Raw genomic sequence first — 17,601 nt, forward strand, 5'->3', positions numbered from 1 at the left:
CCGCCGGTCTCCTACTCTTAATATCATTAGTGCCAACGTGTACAACTATATCACCTTTTGTGCCCTTAAAAGATGATATCCGCTCTACAACATCATCAACCTTTGCCCCTGGCAGACATACCCTGGTCCTATTCCACCTATCCTTTTTACAAAGCATGTTCCCCGTTTCCCTGACAATAGAGTCACCAACAACTACTAGTTCCTGTGGGACCAGCGCATTCTGCCTAGGGGGCTGCCTCTGTGTTGCCTGATGACCAAGTGCAAGCTCTGGCGTTGATGTGGGCAGCTGAGAGCTTGATGGGCCCCTCAATTTATTTCCTTCGAGGGCATCCACCCTGTCCTTCAAGCTCTCATAAAGGCCCATAACAACGCTGAGTTGTCGCCTGATTTCCTTGCACTCCTTACATCGTGCACACACAAAGACATCCCCCTTGGCAGTATCATGTCCCGTACCCGACTGCTCCGCAAACATCAAGCAAACAGTGCATTTTAATAGACTGTGATTCAGAGGGCAACTGCCCCCCCTCAGTTCTCCCCTGAACCACAGCACTCCCATTAGCTTGAGCCTTTTGCTTTGCTGCTCTGGTCAGAGTCATGATTCCGATTTAATTCAATAAAATTCAAAACAAAAATTAAATCCTTAAGTTATATCCCAAAACAGTTATGTTATATATATATTTTTTCGGTATCTAGTATTTTCTACGAGTTCCCTTTATACAACTTCCGTATCATGTGTACCACTATAGTTATGTATTAATTATTTGTTACGATTAAGTCGTTATATATATATATAGAGTTAAAAATACAATTTAATTGACAATAAAGTTTATCAAGATTAATAGATTTACTGATTAATTGACAATATTATATTATGCACTATACTACACTAAGCTTTTGCTATCGTGTAAAAATGGCGGGAATTCACGAACAGTATTTCTACGGACTCGTAAGTATTGATTAGCTTCCAAATCTCGCTATCTCAATTTAGAATAAACTAAGGATCCTAACTAGGTCTATAATCTACTTATAGAAGATAATTTGATATAACAATTGGTTAATAAATCGACTAAATTTGGTTAAAAAAAAAAAAAAAAAAAAAAGAACTCTCGTTCAATTTGTGACACGTGGATTTGATACCGTTACCGATACTAAGTAATATCTACAAAATCTCTGTCTAAGTTAAACTTTAAACTAAGTATCGTAACTAGGAATATAAAGCTACTCTAGAAAATAAGTTAATATGACAATTTAAACTAATAAAGCAGAAAATAAATCAGGAAAAACTTCTCTGTTTCTAGAGCTTTAAGGAGCAACGTCCGCACAGGCTAACCTCGCACTATAATGCAACTATAGTCAGCATTTACCACTGATTCCCCCTTCTCCTTTTTAGCCTGCAATTCTGTGCTCACTTTAAACCTAAATTATCATTCATAGTCCAGTTAGTCACATTGTCTTTATAGATTCAGTATTTAGCACTCGAAATACAGTGGTGTGTGAATATTTCGTATTTCCCCCCTTGATCATTGTCCATACCATGGCGTGTAGTTATTTCTTTATTTTATAGTCCAAGTGGCCACAAACTTGTTTTCATACTTGGAAAACTGTTGTGTTGGCCCTCCACGATTCCACTGAAATGTGACCAACTTACAGCAAATAATTTTAAAATCTTCCATTTTTTTTTATTACTTTTGTTATGTTCAGCTTTTTGAAGCACTTTATTTTGCTCCTGATCTGACTATTGGAGAAACTACATACTTAATATCAAATTCTTAGATATGAAATGAATGGATGGGATATGGTACAGTTTTAATAAATCAGAATTGTAGATGCAGTGTCATAATTTGAATAACCAGAGAATACACCAATGAGCCTCTGCAGCCTAAGACACAATACAATAAAAGTCTGCCAGAACTAGCTAAAAAAATCAGAAAAAGTACTAGCTAGAGCAGATTTTTGTTATTGGTAGTGGCAATTGATGCAAGAAAGCAAGTTTATACAGCATCAGCCAAAAGGAGGGGTAACTCTCATTTCATCTATCCATTGCCTCCAATAGTTTGTCTAGTTCTTCCTTGAATTTATTCAAGCTATCTGCTTCCACATAACAGATGGAAGTTTGTTCCAGCAATCAACCACCTGCTAGCTAAAGGCAAACTTCCAAACATCTATTGTCAACCATCCTTCCTCAGTTTAAATTTATGTGCCCTCATGTGTGTGTAGTCGCAGTTATACTATTGAGGAAGGATCTCATCAGCATTGAGCTTTCTTAATACATTCAAAGCCTTAAACACTTCAATCAGATCACTTTGCAGGTGTCTAGTCTCCAGACACTGCAGTTTGCAGAAATGAAGCCTTCCTTGGTAAGAGCACCCGTTTCTTTCCCTCACCATCTCATTGCCCTGCACTGTACCCATTCCAGCATTGCCAGATTACGAATTAAAAATTCAACAAATTTGGAAAACAAAAGTGCAAGAAATGGGGCAAATCTTTGTAGTCTCAGTTCTAGTTTATTTCCACTATAACAATATTGTTTACTGTAATAAGACAATAGTATAATTAAATGCATCATTGAAAGAAAATAAAAAACAGCATGATCAACTACATATAGTTGATTTATTTGTGCAGGATAAGGACATTACAGGTTACAGTAAACAATGTTGTAAAATACAACTAATTTTCAAACATTGAGTCCTTGAGGCTGTTACAGATATTCTCTCAGGTATTACAAGCTGGATTTGCTACCCGGGAGTCTAAAACACTGATGAAACTGATATTCGAATAACACTGAAGTCAAATGGGCCGAATTTCAGCGAAGTCTTGGTCGTGCTGTCACACCCACATCCTCTGCTTACACCTTCATAATGATGGGGCTATTAGTAACCCTGGGTATAATCCTTGTGTGCAAATCTTGAAATGCAGCACCTAGTATACTGGGGATTGACCACCCACATGTGAACCAACATAAGCAAGAGTTGAGGTGTGCCGTCCACACCGCATGGTAGATTGCCTCCCTTCTGTGTTACCAGGTAATATTAGATGGAAGATGACTGTCATCAATCAGCCCAGTACCACAACTTTGTTTATTGGAGGCTTGAAGTGGTGGAACCCATATTTAATCTCCAGAGCAAAGCTCTGGCAACTCCTCCATCCCTTCCATCATGCAATATGATTAATGCCTTTTGAGGTTATGATGGACATCATTGAGAGATTCAATCTTCCTTACATTTCGAGTATAGAGCTCTAAAATGGTATTTCCAGGCTATTAGATAGTCTGCTGGACCAAACCTATCGGTAACTCTTTAGGAGGCTTCTGTATCAGCTAGTGTGGGGGGGGGGCATTGTCAAGCCTATGTTATGTCAAGGAGTGGGGTATATTCTTGCTGTGTGTGTATGCCATGTCCAAAAATTTCATTACTTCATACATGTCCTCCCCTGTTTCTTACTACAGAGTACATATTGTGAATAGTCAAATCTTCATGTCCAGTATTAGGCCTAGTGGCCTGCTGTGGTCTCTCTCTCCATATTTTAATAGAATAAATTATCTGCAAGAAAGATAAGCCTATGTTATGTCAAGGAGTGGGGTATATTCTTGCTGTGTGTATGCCATATCCAAAAGTTTCATTACTTCATACATGTCCTCCCCACTGTTTCTTACTACAGAGTACATATTGAATAGTCAAATCTTCTTCCTGTCCAGTATTAGGCCTAGTGGCCTCCTATGGTTCCTCTCTTCATCTTTTAATAGAATAAATTATCTGCAAGAAACATATAAACCTCCCAAATGTTTCTGTGTCACAAATATACGTGAGCTCAGTTCTAATTTCAAGGATATCCATTTCCACTTAGTCTTCCAAACCCCATATACTTTTTCTAACAGATTCATAGTTTTCAGTTGATTCAACCACTTCTCATCGCAGTTGCCTTAATTATTTGTTTTTTGATTCGTTTTTCTTCAAAGGTGGCACTTGTGCATATGCCCACTCTGATATTCCCTGTCAGAGACAGTAATATGAAATCTCCTCTTTGCAATCTTCTCTGGTTTAAAATATCTCTACACCATTCTATCAAATTCATATGTTGCCTCTATCTTTCTCCCAATTCCACTAATCACTTAGAACTCTGACTTCTTCTCTTTGTCCAATTTTCTCCAGTCCAATTTTCCTAACAGTGAGGTAATTTTCCTTGATGATTTTAATGTTCATATCTCCACATATCTAACAAACTGGGATTTTAATGTTCATATCTCAGTTTGTGAGATATGTTAATGTTCATATTTCACAAACAACCCTTCCAAGTATATGGAAGGGAAGTGGTCGAGGGAAGTGGTCATCTAGGCACCTCAGATCACAAGGTCTCTTCTCCAGTGGAGTTTTTCTCTTGTGGCCATTCTCAACCTCATGTTTGGCTTTGAAAGAATGCAAAATGGGATGATCTGCCTTATATCCCATTTATTTACCTTTTTACCTTTCCTGCATCTATTTACCTTTCCTCAGTTAGATTACTGTGTTAAGTCTTGTGATTTTAATGTCGGCTCAGATTGTGTCAGTGAAATTATTCTTAAAGGGATGAAATCCTTTATTCCACATACCACCTTAAAATCTCATCCTTTATCTACACCTTGCTCTTCCAATTATGTGCTAAGGCTGTTCAGGATAAGAATGTTGTATATCAGAATTGGCTTGCATCCGAATCTCCAGGTTCATTTTCTGCCTCCACCAAAGCTCGCAAAAACTGTAAAGCCAAAGTAATCAGTCCAAACTAGATTTTGAACAGGCTAAGTTTAGAAAACTTGCTTCGTGTCCAAGTGGTAATTGAGCATTCTGGTCTCTTGCCAAAGCTATTGGCCATGACTTTTGCTCATCTCCAATCCCATCTCTGTCAAAACTGGACAGTTTCATTGCTACCTCAGCTAAAGATAAAGCTGACCTGTTAGCATGCTACTTTTCTTCTAACTCATGTATTGATGATTTTGGTAAATGACCTCCTACCATTCCCCGTACACTCCATTCAATGCCTTCTGTTGTTTTCTATCAAAAGGATGTCAGAAGAATCTCGACCAGTCTTGATGCCAAGAAAGTGCCAGGTCCTGATAGTAATTCTCCATTTATTCTCAAAACCTGTGCTCCCGAGCTTACTTCTGTTCTCAATTATGTTTTTACACTTTCTTATTCCACCGGTGTTTTCCTTTCTGCTTGGAAGTTTGCTCCAGCCAGCTCCTAAAAAAGGGTTGATAAATCCCTCCCATCCACTTGTCCCATTGCACTTATTTCTACTCTTTCTAAAGTAATGGAGAAATCAATTAACCACCAACTCCTAAACTATATAGACACCTTCCATCTGATCAATGACTATAAGTATGGATTTTGTCAGTGTTGATCCACTGGTGATATACTAGCTTATATTACCAATCTGTGGACAAATTCAGTAGGAAAGTTTGGTGAAACTTAAGTAGTTGCTCTTGACATTTCAAAGGCAGTTGAATGTGTTTGGCATACAGGTATTCAAATTAGCTTCCATCTTATATGGTGCCAACTGTTTTTGTAATTTGGTATCAAGTTTTCTGCCTGACCACTCACTGCAGGTGATGGCAGACTTCTAATTTCTATACTAATGCTGGTGTTTCCCAAGGTTCATTTCTTTCTCCCCGTCTTTTCCTCTTTTATATTAATGACCTTCTTCCATTGACCAGAAATCCTATCCATAGTTTTGCTGATGATAGCACGTTGCATTCCACCTACCAGTTTGAGAAACCTTGCTCTGCACAAACAGCTCTAACTATTCGAACATCCACTACCAATTCCTTAAATGCTGATCTCCAGGTAATTTGTCCAGTGGGGCCAAAGATAACTTAGTTGATACCAATACGTCTAAAACTCAGTCCTGTCTTATATCGCACAAAAAGGATTCTTCTGCTCCTATTCTTAACTTCAATGACACTCAGATTTCTGGACAAGATCACATATCTCTATTAGGATTACCTCGAGTTCTAATCTGTCTTGGTGTAAGCATATCACAAATATTGCTTCCTCTGCATCTAAAAAACTTGGTTTTCTCATTTGCTCTTGGCATTACTTTTTTCCAAACAGCTTGTCTGTACAAATCTACCCTACCATTAAATATTGTTCTCACATTTGGCAAATGGCAGTGTCCTGAAGACCTTCTTCAGGCTTCTAAACTCCATTCAAAAGAGGGCAGTTAGGTTAATTACTGACCCATCTCTAACAAAGTCTCTCCACTCTCTGTCTCATAGAGGTTCTGTTTCTGCTGCATGCCCTTTGTTTCCATGGGCATTGTTCTTCTGAGTTTGCTTTGATAATCCCTACTCTTTCTTCCAAGCGAGTCTATACACATGCTGCAGCAAATCAGTATCCTTTTACTGTCCAACTTCAAACTGACAGAACCAACTTTTTTTATTCCTCATTTATTCCTTCAAATTCTGTTTTCTGAAACAACCTTCACACATATCCTGAAAATTGGACTCAACGGAAATTAAGTCTAATGTCAACATGTATCTACCTTTCATCTTGTCAACCTTCAATCCATGCCTAGTACTATTGGTTCTAATATTTCTCATGCTTGGGGCTTTCATAAAAAAATAAAAAAAAAAAAAATCAGAAGCAGCTTGTAAGAAATGAGGGCTGAAATTATATGAAGAAGTGTTATTATTTATTTGCAACTCAACAGAAAGAGATGGCCTTCAGAGAGCATAATCTTAATTTTTATTAAGATAAATCATGATTGTAACTCTGGCTGTATGGCAAAAAAAACTACTATTATTATGCTACAGATAACATGCTTAACATGCGTGTTATGTTCTTTAAAACCTATACTTCAGGATGGCTTCAGGGCAGGAGGCAGAGGGTTGTGATAAATGGCTATTCCTCCGATTGGGTTGATGTAAGAAGTGGGGTTCCCCAAGGATCAGTATTAGGACCACTGTTGTTTTTAATTTTCATAAACAACATTGATGAAGGGATAGAGGGCATGATGTCTAAATTTGCAGATGATGTTAAAATTGGTAGAGTAGTTAATGATCACTGTCAAGCTGAGCTTCTTCAGAGAGACCTAGATAGACTTCAGGAATGGTCAGAAAAATGGCAGCTGTGCTTTAATCCAACAAAGTGTAAGGTATTACACCTGGTAAACAGTAATCCCAAAAAAAACTTATTCACTTGGTGGAGTTCAACTAAACCCAGTACTGGAGGAAAGGGACTTGGGTGTTACGATACGGTCAGACATGAAATTCTCTGAGCATTGTAAACAGGTTGCAAGGAAGGTCCATGGTGTCCTATCGATGATCTATCGAACTTTTGCAAGTAGAGATAGGGACGTGATAATCCCATTATATAAGGCTTATGTTAGACCACACTTGGAATACTGTGTTCAAGTATGGAGACCGCACCTAAAGAAAGACATCGAGCTTCTTGAAAGGGTGCAAAGAAGGGTAACTCGCCTGGTGATATCGGCAAAAGGGCGTCCTTATGAAGAAAGACTTCGAATATGTGGGTTGCAGAGTTTGGAAACTAGACACCTTAGAGGAGATTTGATTGAGGTGTTTAAGGCTCTGAGAGGCATCGGTAAAATGAATGAGGATAAAATTTTCAAGATTATAAATGATGCTAGAACTAGGGGACATAAATTCAAGTTAGGGGGGGGGGAATGTTTAGATTGGACTGCAGGAAGTTCTATTTTAGCCAGCGAGTTATAAATTACTGGAATAAGTTGCCTTCATGGGTGGTAGAGGCCGACAGTTTGGGGAAATTCAAAGGTCATCTGGATAGTACTTTCGGGTAAGGGAAGCGCATAGGATGATAGGTTTAATTTCCTTTTTATTTATTTTTAATTTTATTTTTAAAATTTTTTTTATTTATTAATTATCATTATTTAGTTATTTATTTTATTTATTTATTTATTTTTTGTTTTTATCATTGTTTTGTTCGGATTTTTTTTTTTTTTTTTGGCTGGTGCAGCATAAGCCATAGGCTTTCTTGCACCATGCGGCCGTTACTAATACTAATACATCAGGCAAATAACTGATTGCTATAGAAACCCATGTTACCCACATCTACTTAACATGTGGGTGAACTAGAGTTGACAGTTTTGTGATATAAAGGACTATAAAAATAATCAAGTGCCCCATTTCAGTTTAGTGTTGTTTGCCTTATAGCCAATTATATTTGTGTTGTCTAATTAACCATTATTATTTCTACTTAAATATAAAATGAAGGAAAGGCACTTTCTACACAAAAAAAAAAGAATTTATTTTTATGCAGTTCAGTTGTGAAGCATACATTACTTGACATGTAGTACAGAATCTTTCTTGTATGGGGTAATGTATACTTGACAGGTGTACAAAGATAAACAAAATTTTTACATGTGAAATAGTGTTTTATTTTAATTTTATATTTTTAAATTTGTGTATTTTACATATTGTCTTTTATTCTATAAATTGCTATTATGTTCTCTAGAATCCATTTCTTTCTGTTGAGTTGCATATAAATAGTCTAAATTTTTTTTTAATGTAACTTTTATCGCTAATCAGTTGAAACACTGTAGCTTCTTAATCATCATCCTACTCTGTGTATCACTTATGAAATTTCTGATCTTTCAAACTTATTTGTGTGTGTCATAGATGTTGCAATTGTCAACTGTTACTTCACTATTGTTTGTTGTAACACTAACACAAAGAAATCATCTACACATAGCTGAGAGTGCTAATTTTATTTAATTGGATAGGCATTTCTCAGTTTGTATGGGTGGATGCATTTGTTAAAAAGTATTGTATAAATTTAGAGCATAAATTCCCACAAGAAATAATGGAGGGGTTGGGGTCACATACAAAAATCAAGGCAATGCACAGAAATGAACTTCTAAATAATAGACAGTTATAGATGTTTATAAATATTTACATATTTATATTTTTGCAGTAGAAAATTGTATGTGAGTGGCCAATTCATTAGATGTACCCCACTGTCATTCAAGAAATTGGCCATTCCAATTTTGCATAGCTTGGCATCTCTTCTTCATACTCTGAAAGTTTCTCTAAACAATTGCTAAAGATTATGTAGGCTATAATGCCCCACACACTTTCACATGTTGGTATTGGCTTACATGATCTTTAGCTATTGTTTACAGCAGAGGCGACTAACTGAATTTGTGATGCGATCTACTTTTTTCCTTCAAAATGTTCCACGATCTACCATCTCAAGAATTTTGTTGCACATGGTTAAAAAACGTAATCAACACATATTGAAAAATGTTGTTTATAAATTTTAAAATTAAATACAATTCAGAATTCTTATTTTAAATTCATACATATTTAAATTTTTAATTTATGTGAAGTTTGTGTCTTCATGTCATCTGCCAAGCTTTCAAAATCGGGGACATACTGTGATGAGGCCAACTGTAAAGAATCTTCTGTATGCAAGTTCGTAAGAGTACAGCGAGTCTTCGTTTTTGTTTGTTTCAAATACGAAAAGGCCGATTCACATAGATATGTGGAACCAAAACAGAAATTTAAAAGTTTACTGCACTGCATTTTTTTACATTTGAATACTTTTCTCGGCAAACATATTTCTAAAGGTCTTTTTCTGATTATTTGGCTAGGAAGATATTTTCGCAATGTAATAATTTCATTTTTCAAGCAATATTTTCTCTGTGTAAAAAATCTCAACGATTTTTTCTGCAATTTGTTTCGTATCTAAGTCGACATTAAATGGATAAGAAATATATTGAACAATATAGCTGTTGATGACCTTGCATATTTGCAAAATGAGCGAATTTTTTTTCTTTGAGATCCTTAGCCATTGCCAGAAATTGATATTTATATGCAGAAATACTCCTAATCATGTCATTAATTCCAAATTCAGATCACCTAATTTACTGGTAAAATCTGCCAAAAAATCCAGATCACACAACCACTCTGTATCTTGTAGCTGCTGATAATCATCTCCTCCCCTTTGATCAACAATTTTTTGTAAAATTTCATTCAGCAAATTTCGAAATCTCTGTAGAAACTTACTCCGACTCAGCCACCTCTCATCTGTGTGTAATATCAGATCTGGTTCATTTTCATAGAGGTGCATTTTGAAAAGTCTGCTTTGAAGAGATTGTCCTCTGATGGAATTCACGATTTTGAAAGCTATGTCCATAACACTTTTAGTATTTAATCCTTTGCTGGCTAATACTTGTTGGTGTATGATACAGTGGTAACTCAAAAAATCTGGTAATTCATCATCTTGGCACAATGCGATGAATCTGTTAAGATGCCCCGTCATTGTTTTAGCTCCATCTGTTGTTGTTGATACGAGCTTAAATGGTGGTAATTTTTTTTTTTTTTTTTCAATAATATTTTTGAATGCATTAAATATATCAAGACCTCTAGTTCTTTCTTTTAACGAAGCCATACCCAGCAGTTCTTCTCTAGAGGCAGAATCATCGAAAACCATACGAAGAAAAACGAGCAATTGAGCTGTATCATCCAGTTGTAAAGAAAAGGAGACACAATTAGCAATATGAGCATGCAATTGTTCGTTCACATTTTTAATAATTTTTTCGATGCATCGCATCACGGTATTTCAAGATAATTGCAGATCCTTGAAGAGCACTTTTAATTTCATTTTTGTTCTTAACATTTTCGAAAAGAGAACCTGTTATTCCTAAAAATGCATCTTTAATGAATTGACCATCAGAAAATGGTTTGCATTTTTTTTTTACAAGAAGATGACTCACCTTAAATGATGCTGCAGTTACTGCTGTAGATTGTAAATTAGGTGTCATGAAGAAAATTTGTTGTGTGAATCTGAATTTAAGTTATTTTAATTTATTTTGTTCTAAGGTCACTATTAGGCGAAAAATCCGATTGGTATTTACCATGGAGTGTTGAAGTGCCTTTCTAAATTTCCTATTTTGGGTATAGCCATGGAAGCAGTGCAAATGAAACAATAACATTTTTCTTTTATCATTACAAAAAAGTATTAAAATGATAAGTTTTACTCTTTTTTTGTAGTATTCATTTTAAATCAAAGGGTATTAAATTAAAGTATTAGTACTGTCCAGTTATTAATATTAAGTAAGCTAAATAAGAATTCGACATTATGCTGTCCACAATGTAACTGCGTGAATTTTCACAAGAGGCCCTAGCTGGTTTTGCGGCAATAAGAGTAGTCACGTGGTTCAACGGATTTGTAATAAGCGTATGTAGTGGGGCACATAATAATAATATTTAGATTTTGTCTAATATATTTTTTATATATATTTAAAATTTGTCGTGATTGACCGAAATTAAAGCCACGATCGACTTGTTGGCCACCCCTGGTTTAGAGAAACTCTCAAAATAAATTATTGAAATAAATAAAATACATTCATTGCACACTCACCTGCCATGTGCTTTGCTGTTAACTGTGTTGAGAAGATTTATGCTGGATAATCAGTTCATTAGCACCCTCCCCATTATCCAAGGAGTTGGCTGCTCCATCAGTCAGTGTTACATGCCCATACTAGGCTGTATAAAGCAGGTAGTCAGATATCAAGAAATTGAGTGCATGCGCATGTATGTAATTCAGTGAGTGAATGGACCAACAGCACAACCTGAGTTGATGAGTGCAGTATGGTAGTCGGTGCCCAGACTTGCTGTAGTATAAGTATCACAGACATTGCCACCCAACTGGGGTATTCACAACAGTGTCAGGAGTATATCAGTAGTCCAGCCAACAGCAATCCTGTGGCAAGAAACAGCTTGTTGATTTGAGAGGTAGGTAAAAAGAATCATACTATCTAGCAGATGGGTCACAATTGGTCAAGTGACAGTGGTATGCAAAAAGGGTATATAAGAATGCACAATGCTTGGGACTCGTGGATGAGATATACCAGTAGGTGACCTTTGCCCACTTGTTTTACCCGCCTTTCAACAGCAACATGAACTCAGGTGTCAATACTGCAGACTTGTTGTAGAAGTGTGATGGTGTGGTCAATGTTTTTATGGTACACGTCTGCTTTGCTACTAGTGGATCATTTTTAAAATGCTAGATTCACATGTTGCTGTGACATAATTCATTTGCACGCGAGACATGTACAACTGAATTATGCCACCTAAGGAGGATGTTCCAACACTTTAGCAGCTAATAATTTCAATCTTCATGATGCGTATTCAGACCATCCATTCTGCTACTTGGAAAAGTCTTATGCTTAAATGATCTGTTTTTAATGTCCATTGACATTTTAACGTAAAATAAAATCTGTGTTTTTTCATGTAGTGCAGTATCATTTTATCATTACAGTTATTCTTAGTAGTTCCTAGGTTACTGTTTTAAATATCACTTATGAGATGCTTTTGTTCATGGCAGTTATTATATAATAATATAAAATTTAAGGTAAGTTTCAATATGCACATTCATGTTGGATTGCCCGCTACTGAAACATAACTTTATTCTGAATATGACAATGGTGCTGCTTACTGTTTAAAAGGAATACATTAAAACCCTAATTTAGTTGCAAAATTTATTTATTAATTCTACTGACATTTCTAAAGGCAAATGTCAGTGCTATAAGTATTGTTTTTGCTACTATGTATGATTTTAATGTACTATTTTTAACCAGTAACTGATTTACTCTGTTAGTCACTCACTCTGAGGGAAAAGATATGCAAATATCTTTGAAATGTCAGTGCATTCAATAATAATATAATTTTATTGTATTTCTTTTGAGTACTTCTGCCCTAGATCATATGAAGCATTTCTAGGCTTCATATCTAGCTGACTACTAAAAAATGACAAGACTGACAATTTAGCACTTTGTTAGCTTTGTAGTTTTCTTTTAGTGGATAAACCTTGTATGATTTATTTGAATTCCCCTCACCCTCCCTAGAATTGCTGTTTAGGATGGGGGCACATATGAATGGTAGTGAAATTTGTTTACAGGCAGAATTATGTACTTTCAACATAATACGAAACCTTGCTTATTATTCTGTAATTTTACAACTGGTATCGGCATTTTCTTAAAACAAAGCTTAATTATTAACAAGCTTATTGGGCTTTTAAAAAGATACTTATATTTACTTCTTTTAGGAGGAAGATAAAGTCACCATCTAGATCTTCTTCAAGAACATCTCAATCTAGTTCTGGTTCTCCAGAGATAGAAAAACATGGCAGGAAAAGAATGCCTGGTGTTGAAGAGACTGTAAAAATTAAGAAAGAGCCAGTGGTATGTAATTAATATGGATTTTCTGCTAGATAATTATAACTAGAAATAAATACTCTTTTAGGTTATCCATTTATTTGTTTTATCAATCATTAAGTCCTATTTGATGACATGACAGGGAGCACACTTTAGATGTTAGTTTATTGTAATGGCAGAAATAATGAAAGGATATAAAAGAAATTTATATTCTTATGGAGGGTCAGATTGAAGTGTGTAAGAAATTGAGGAGAGGAAGTAAAATGATTGATGATGGAATTTTCACATAAAAATGGAATACAAAAACGAGAGAGCATCAACATGAACTATTTGGAGAAAATAATCGACAGGACTTCAGAAAGTTTATATGGGGTCAGTGTGTTGTGAGCCACTATAAAAAAAAAAAAAAATGGTCTCCTGGGATGTTTTAGATCAGCACTCTGGTGAACTTTAAAAGAGCAACAGGTTTAGTAAGTAACAGGCATCTAAGTGTTTCAGGTTTTGAAACACTTGAGCAAAATTTATAATTGTAGACTAAATGCAAGAAAATATGCTGTTAGAATAGTAATTGGAACCTTATGGAGCTGGAAAATTATTTAAATTCTGAGGTTACTCAAGTCTAAAAGATCTCTGCAGTATGAATTTTCAGAACGTGACCTCCTAACACGGGCACCTTTATATTGTAAGGAGACCTCCCATTGAGGCTTGTAGTCTTCCAGACTAGCATCATTCAGATCTACTACCACCACCCATATGTGGAAAGGGGGTCCCAAAGGCTGAGAGGCTCGCCCAACTACACCACTTTGAACCTTGCTTCGACAGGACAGGAGGTCTTGGACAAGCCTAACTGAGATCAGTTGAGTTGATTTATACTGCTAGGATCAGCTGTATTCCGACAGGTCTCCTTCCCTTTGGTATTGGAATAGAGGTTACAACTTATAGGAAATAGGGGTATGATGTTCTAAGCAAACCTGGCATCCCATTTGTACTCTAATTCAAGTGGGCACCCCCTTGTAGAGCTCCATGCTAGGTGAGCATATCAAACTCCTTTTTTACTTGTATGAGCAATTCAGACTCTTCTTGGGGGGGGGGGGACAAGGCACCTGCCTAACCAACAAGATTGATATGATGCCTGCAACGCTGGCAGAGAGACCCATATTGAGGAAATACCATTGGTAACACCCAGGCCTCCGATGCCTGGTAAGCTTAGCATGTGATTCAAATCTTTTTTAACTATCACATAAAAAAATATCGTGTTAACTGGAAATTTGCATCATGTCAAGTGAAGAGTGATATAATTTTTTTCAAATAGTGGTAACTGAAAAATGCGTTAATCGAACTTGTGTTATGTGAGGCCCGGCTTTACTACAATTTTGAAGAATGTATAGAAATGAAAATACATTTTTTATTAATTTTATTTACATCAATTACATTCTCACTTTATGTGCTTTAATGCTGACAAAATCACATACAGGTTCAGATACATTTAATTGTTCACAAATATCATGTTCTATAGATATCATTGCCAGATTTACAAGCCTATCTTGTGACATACCTGATCTTAAACAGTTTTTAATAAGTTTTAATATGGAAAATGATCTCTCCCTGCTTGCGACATGCATCGAAATTGTTAATAAAATTCTTAGGGCTATTGTCAAATTCAGAAAAGGCAATTTAATTTTTGCAAATTAATTTTGCTGTTTCATTTTAAAATGATCTAAATCTAATTTAAAAATATCATTGAATGCACATATTTCTTGAATAACTTAGTTCCATTTATGTCTTTGTTATCTCTGTTAAATGGATTTGCAAATCATTACAATTCTATCAAAGTTTTTCATGATCAGAATCGTTGGGTTTGTGTAAATCATACAAAATCTCAAACTGCTCGTTGTGTAGTTTTAGTTGTTCAAATATTTTGTTTAGGGAAGACAACGCGACATCTAAATGACGTTGAAGAAATCTTCTCATGATTGCAATGATTCGTCTTCATGCTCGTAATCAAAATGCTTACATATTTTTCTTCAGCAAACTTGTTTGGAAGTTTGGTATAGCATCAAGATTTTCACAGTTGTTTTGCTTCTTGTTGAAGTTTCTCGTAGCTGGCATCTGAATGACAATTTGAAATAAAGGTTTGTAATTTTTTATGGATGTCAAAGATAGAGCCATCTTTGCACTAATATTTTGAAGCATTTCGCTTATGGGATTGATGATTTAATACGTCATGCCATAGTATCAGTGAACACAATAATTTGAAATCCTTTAGCTTAGTGTATAATTTTTTGCGTCCCATCGCATTTCTTTAGACATTGTTTCATTAAATAAATTTCATATAGGGAATCATTATATTTCTCCAGTTTGATGCCTTAGAGGTCGCAGAGCTTCAATGCAGCTTTCTCATTGGGTATCTGCAACGGGCTTTAATGTCAATGAAGAAATATATTTCTTGAGTACTTCCCAGTGTTTTGCTGGGAACTGTTATCAGAACTGTTCATGTTCAACCGTATTCACGCTGTTATCATACCCATGTCCGCTTATGTCGCCAATATCCAGATTCCAAGCACATAATTTGTTTACACTAGAACTACATAAACCTTCACCGGTTGAATCGGATATTGGCAGAAACTCAGGAAGTGCTCTTAAATTAATACTGTATCATGTGAACATGAAATGTAATGTATAATAACTGACATTTGCTCAATATGACTGACATCCTGGGTACAATCCAATATGATAGAATAATATTTTGCTTTTTTATTGCAGTCAAAATCTCAGAGATAGCATTGCCTAACAAATTAATAATTTCATTTTGAATATCTTTGCTTAAGTAATGACATTCAGGTTCAGATCCTAAGGTTCTTTCAATATACGTCGACATAACAGGATCGAATATACCAAACAATTCTGTAAATTTTAAAAAGTTTCCATTGTTTCTCTTGAAAAGTTTATCAGATGAACCCCGTAACTTTAGGCATTGAGATTCAAGATATTTTACCATTTCAATAATCCTTGAAATGACATCTGTCCAGTGTTTCTTCTCCCGTTCGCATAATTCGTGCTGTTATCGTACTCTTATGTCGCCAATATCCAGATTCCATGCACGTAATTTGTTTACACTAGAGCTATATAAACCTTTGCCAGTTGAATCGATATTGGAATAAACCCAGGAAGTGCTCTTCAATTAATACTGTACGTCTGAACATGAAACATGACGAACATTTTGTGCATCAATTGTGGTTTTATTTGTAAGATTCTTTCTAAAGTTGCACCATTGTTTCAAATGTTTCATGTGACCAATGCTTGTTTCATGCGTGTGAAGAGCATTGGATAGATTTTTCCAAATATTGTAACTGGCCAACACAAAACTACTGCCCAAATTGCATAAATCTGTTTTTGAAAATAATTTGCAACAGAAACAAAATTATCCATTTTTCAGTTTTAATATGCATTATTAAACTTACATCCAGTTGAATTTCTAAGATACAAAATATCTTCCTTTGGACAGGTCCTGATTCTGTTAAAATAATGCATAATTGATTGATAAGTTTTGGCTACTTTGCAGGATCTTCTAATTGAATTGATTGCGGCTGTTCCTTCACAAATGTGTCCAAATTAAAAGACAGTTCAAATTGTTCTTCCAAGCTGATTGTTGTTTCTGACAAGAATTCATTTTTTTGATTGACTTTTTTTTTTTTATTTTTATTTTTTTTTACCAGAACCACTGATGATTTGAATTTTTTCCGATATGAAGGTTGAGAAAACTTTATCAGAGAGACATGGATTTGTTCCTGAAGTACAAGATAGATTTTCACACGTTTGAGTGGTCGAAAAGTCATTGTTAGGCAGAAAATCACTTTAGTCACAGGTGTTTGGTTAAGTGACAGAAACTTTTTCATCTTGATCAGGAACTGTTTCTAAAGGCTGAGGATTTTCATTTGCAGATTTCGATTTTATGATGTAATGATCAAGTGCTCCAGCCCATTTTCAGAGTTTCTTTTGTAGCCTTCCTTTTTCTATTTTGTGCACCTGAGAGTTTCTTTCTTGATTCACAGTTTCTTTTTTCATTCTGATTCTTCCATTACATTAAAATGAATGTGAATTAAAAAATAAAATCTGGAATCAAATTTCATTAATATATAAATACATAAAATGAATTAACTTTGATTTAATACTGAATAATTTATTTGAATTATCTAACTAAACAATGTAAAGAACCTCCCCATATATGTACCATCTGTTTTTATGATATGTACCTAGATATGCATTTTATTTCTAGATATTTTGAAGTAAAAGCCATTGTTCTAACAAAACTAGGTTTCTATCTAGTATTGTTGCTTTAGATATCTGATACAGTGAAATCCTGTTGTAACGAATAGCAATATAATGAAAAATTCAGTACAGGAATACCTCGCATAGCGTGGTTAATTCGTG

General features: G+C 35.3%; 1 protein-coding gene across 8 annotated transcripts in view; it reads left to right on the forward strand.

The window, feature by feature from the left end:
* The window catches only part of LOC150081336 (uncharacterized), a 290,310-nt gene that overhangs the window by 198,913 nt on the left and 73,796 nt on the right, over window positions 1–17,601 (forward strand). For all 8 annotated transcript variants that reach the window (XM_090379683.1, XM_090379684.1, XM_090379685.1 and 5 more), the window contains one exon: window positions 13,062–13,197. In XM_090379683.1, the coding sequence (XP_090235809.1) occupies window positions 13,062–13,197 (136 nt within the window). The remainder of the gene's footprint in view (window positions 1–13,061; window positions 13,198–17,601) is intronic.

Source organism: Mastigoproctus giganteus, chromosome 8, assembly GCF_048544385.1.
Source record: "Mastigoproctus giganteus isolate SK-2022 chromosome 8, ASM4854438v1, whole genome shotgun sequence".
Lineage (NCBI taxonomy): Eukaryota > Metazoa > Arthropoda > Arachnida > Uropygi > Thelyphonidae > Mastigoproctus > Mastigoproctus giganteus.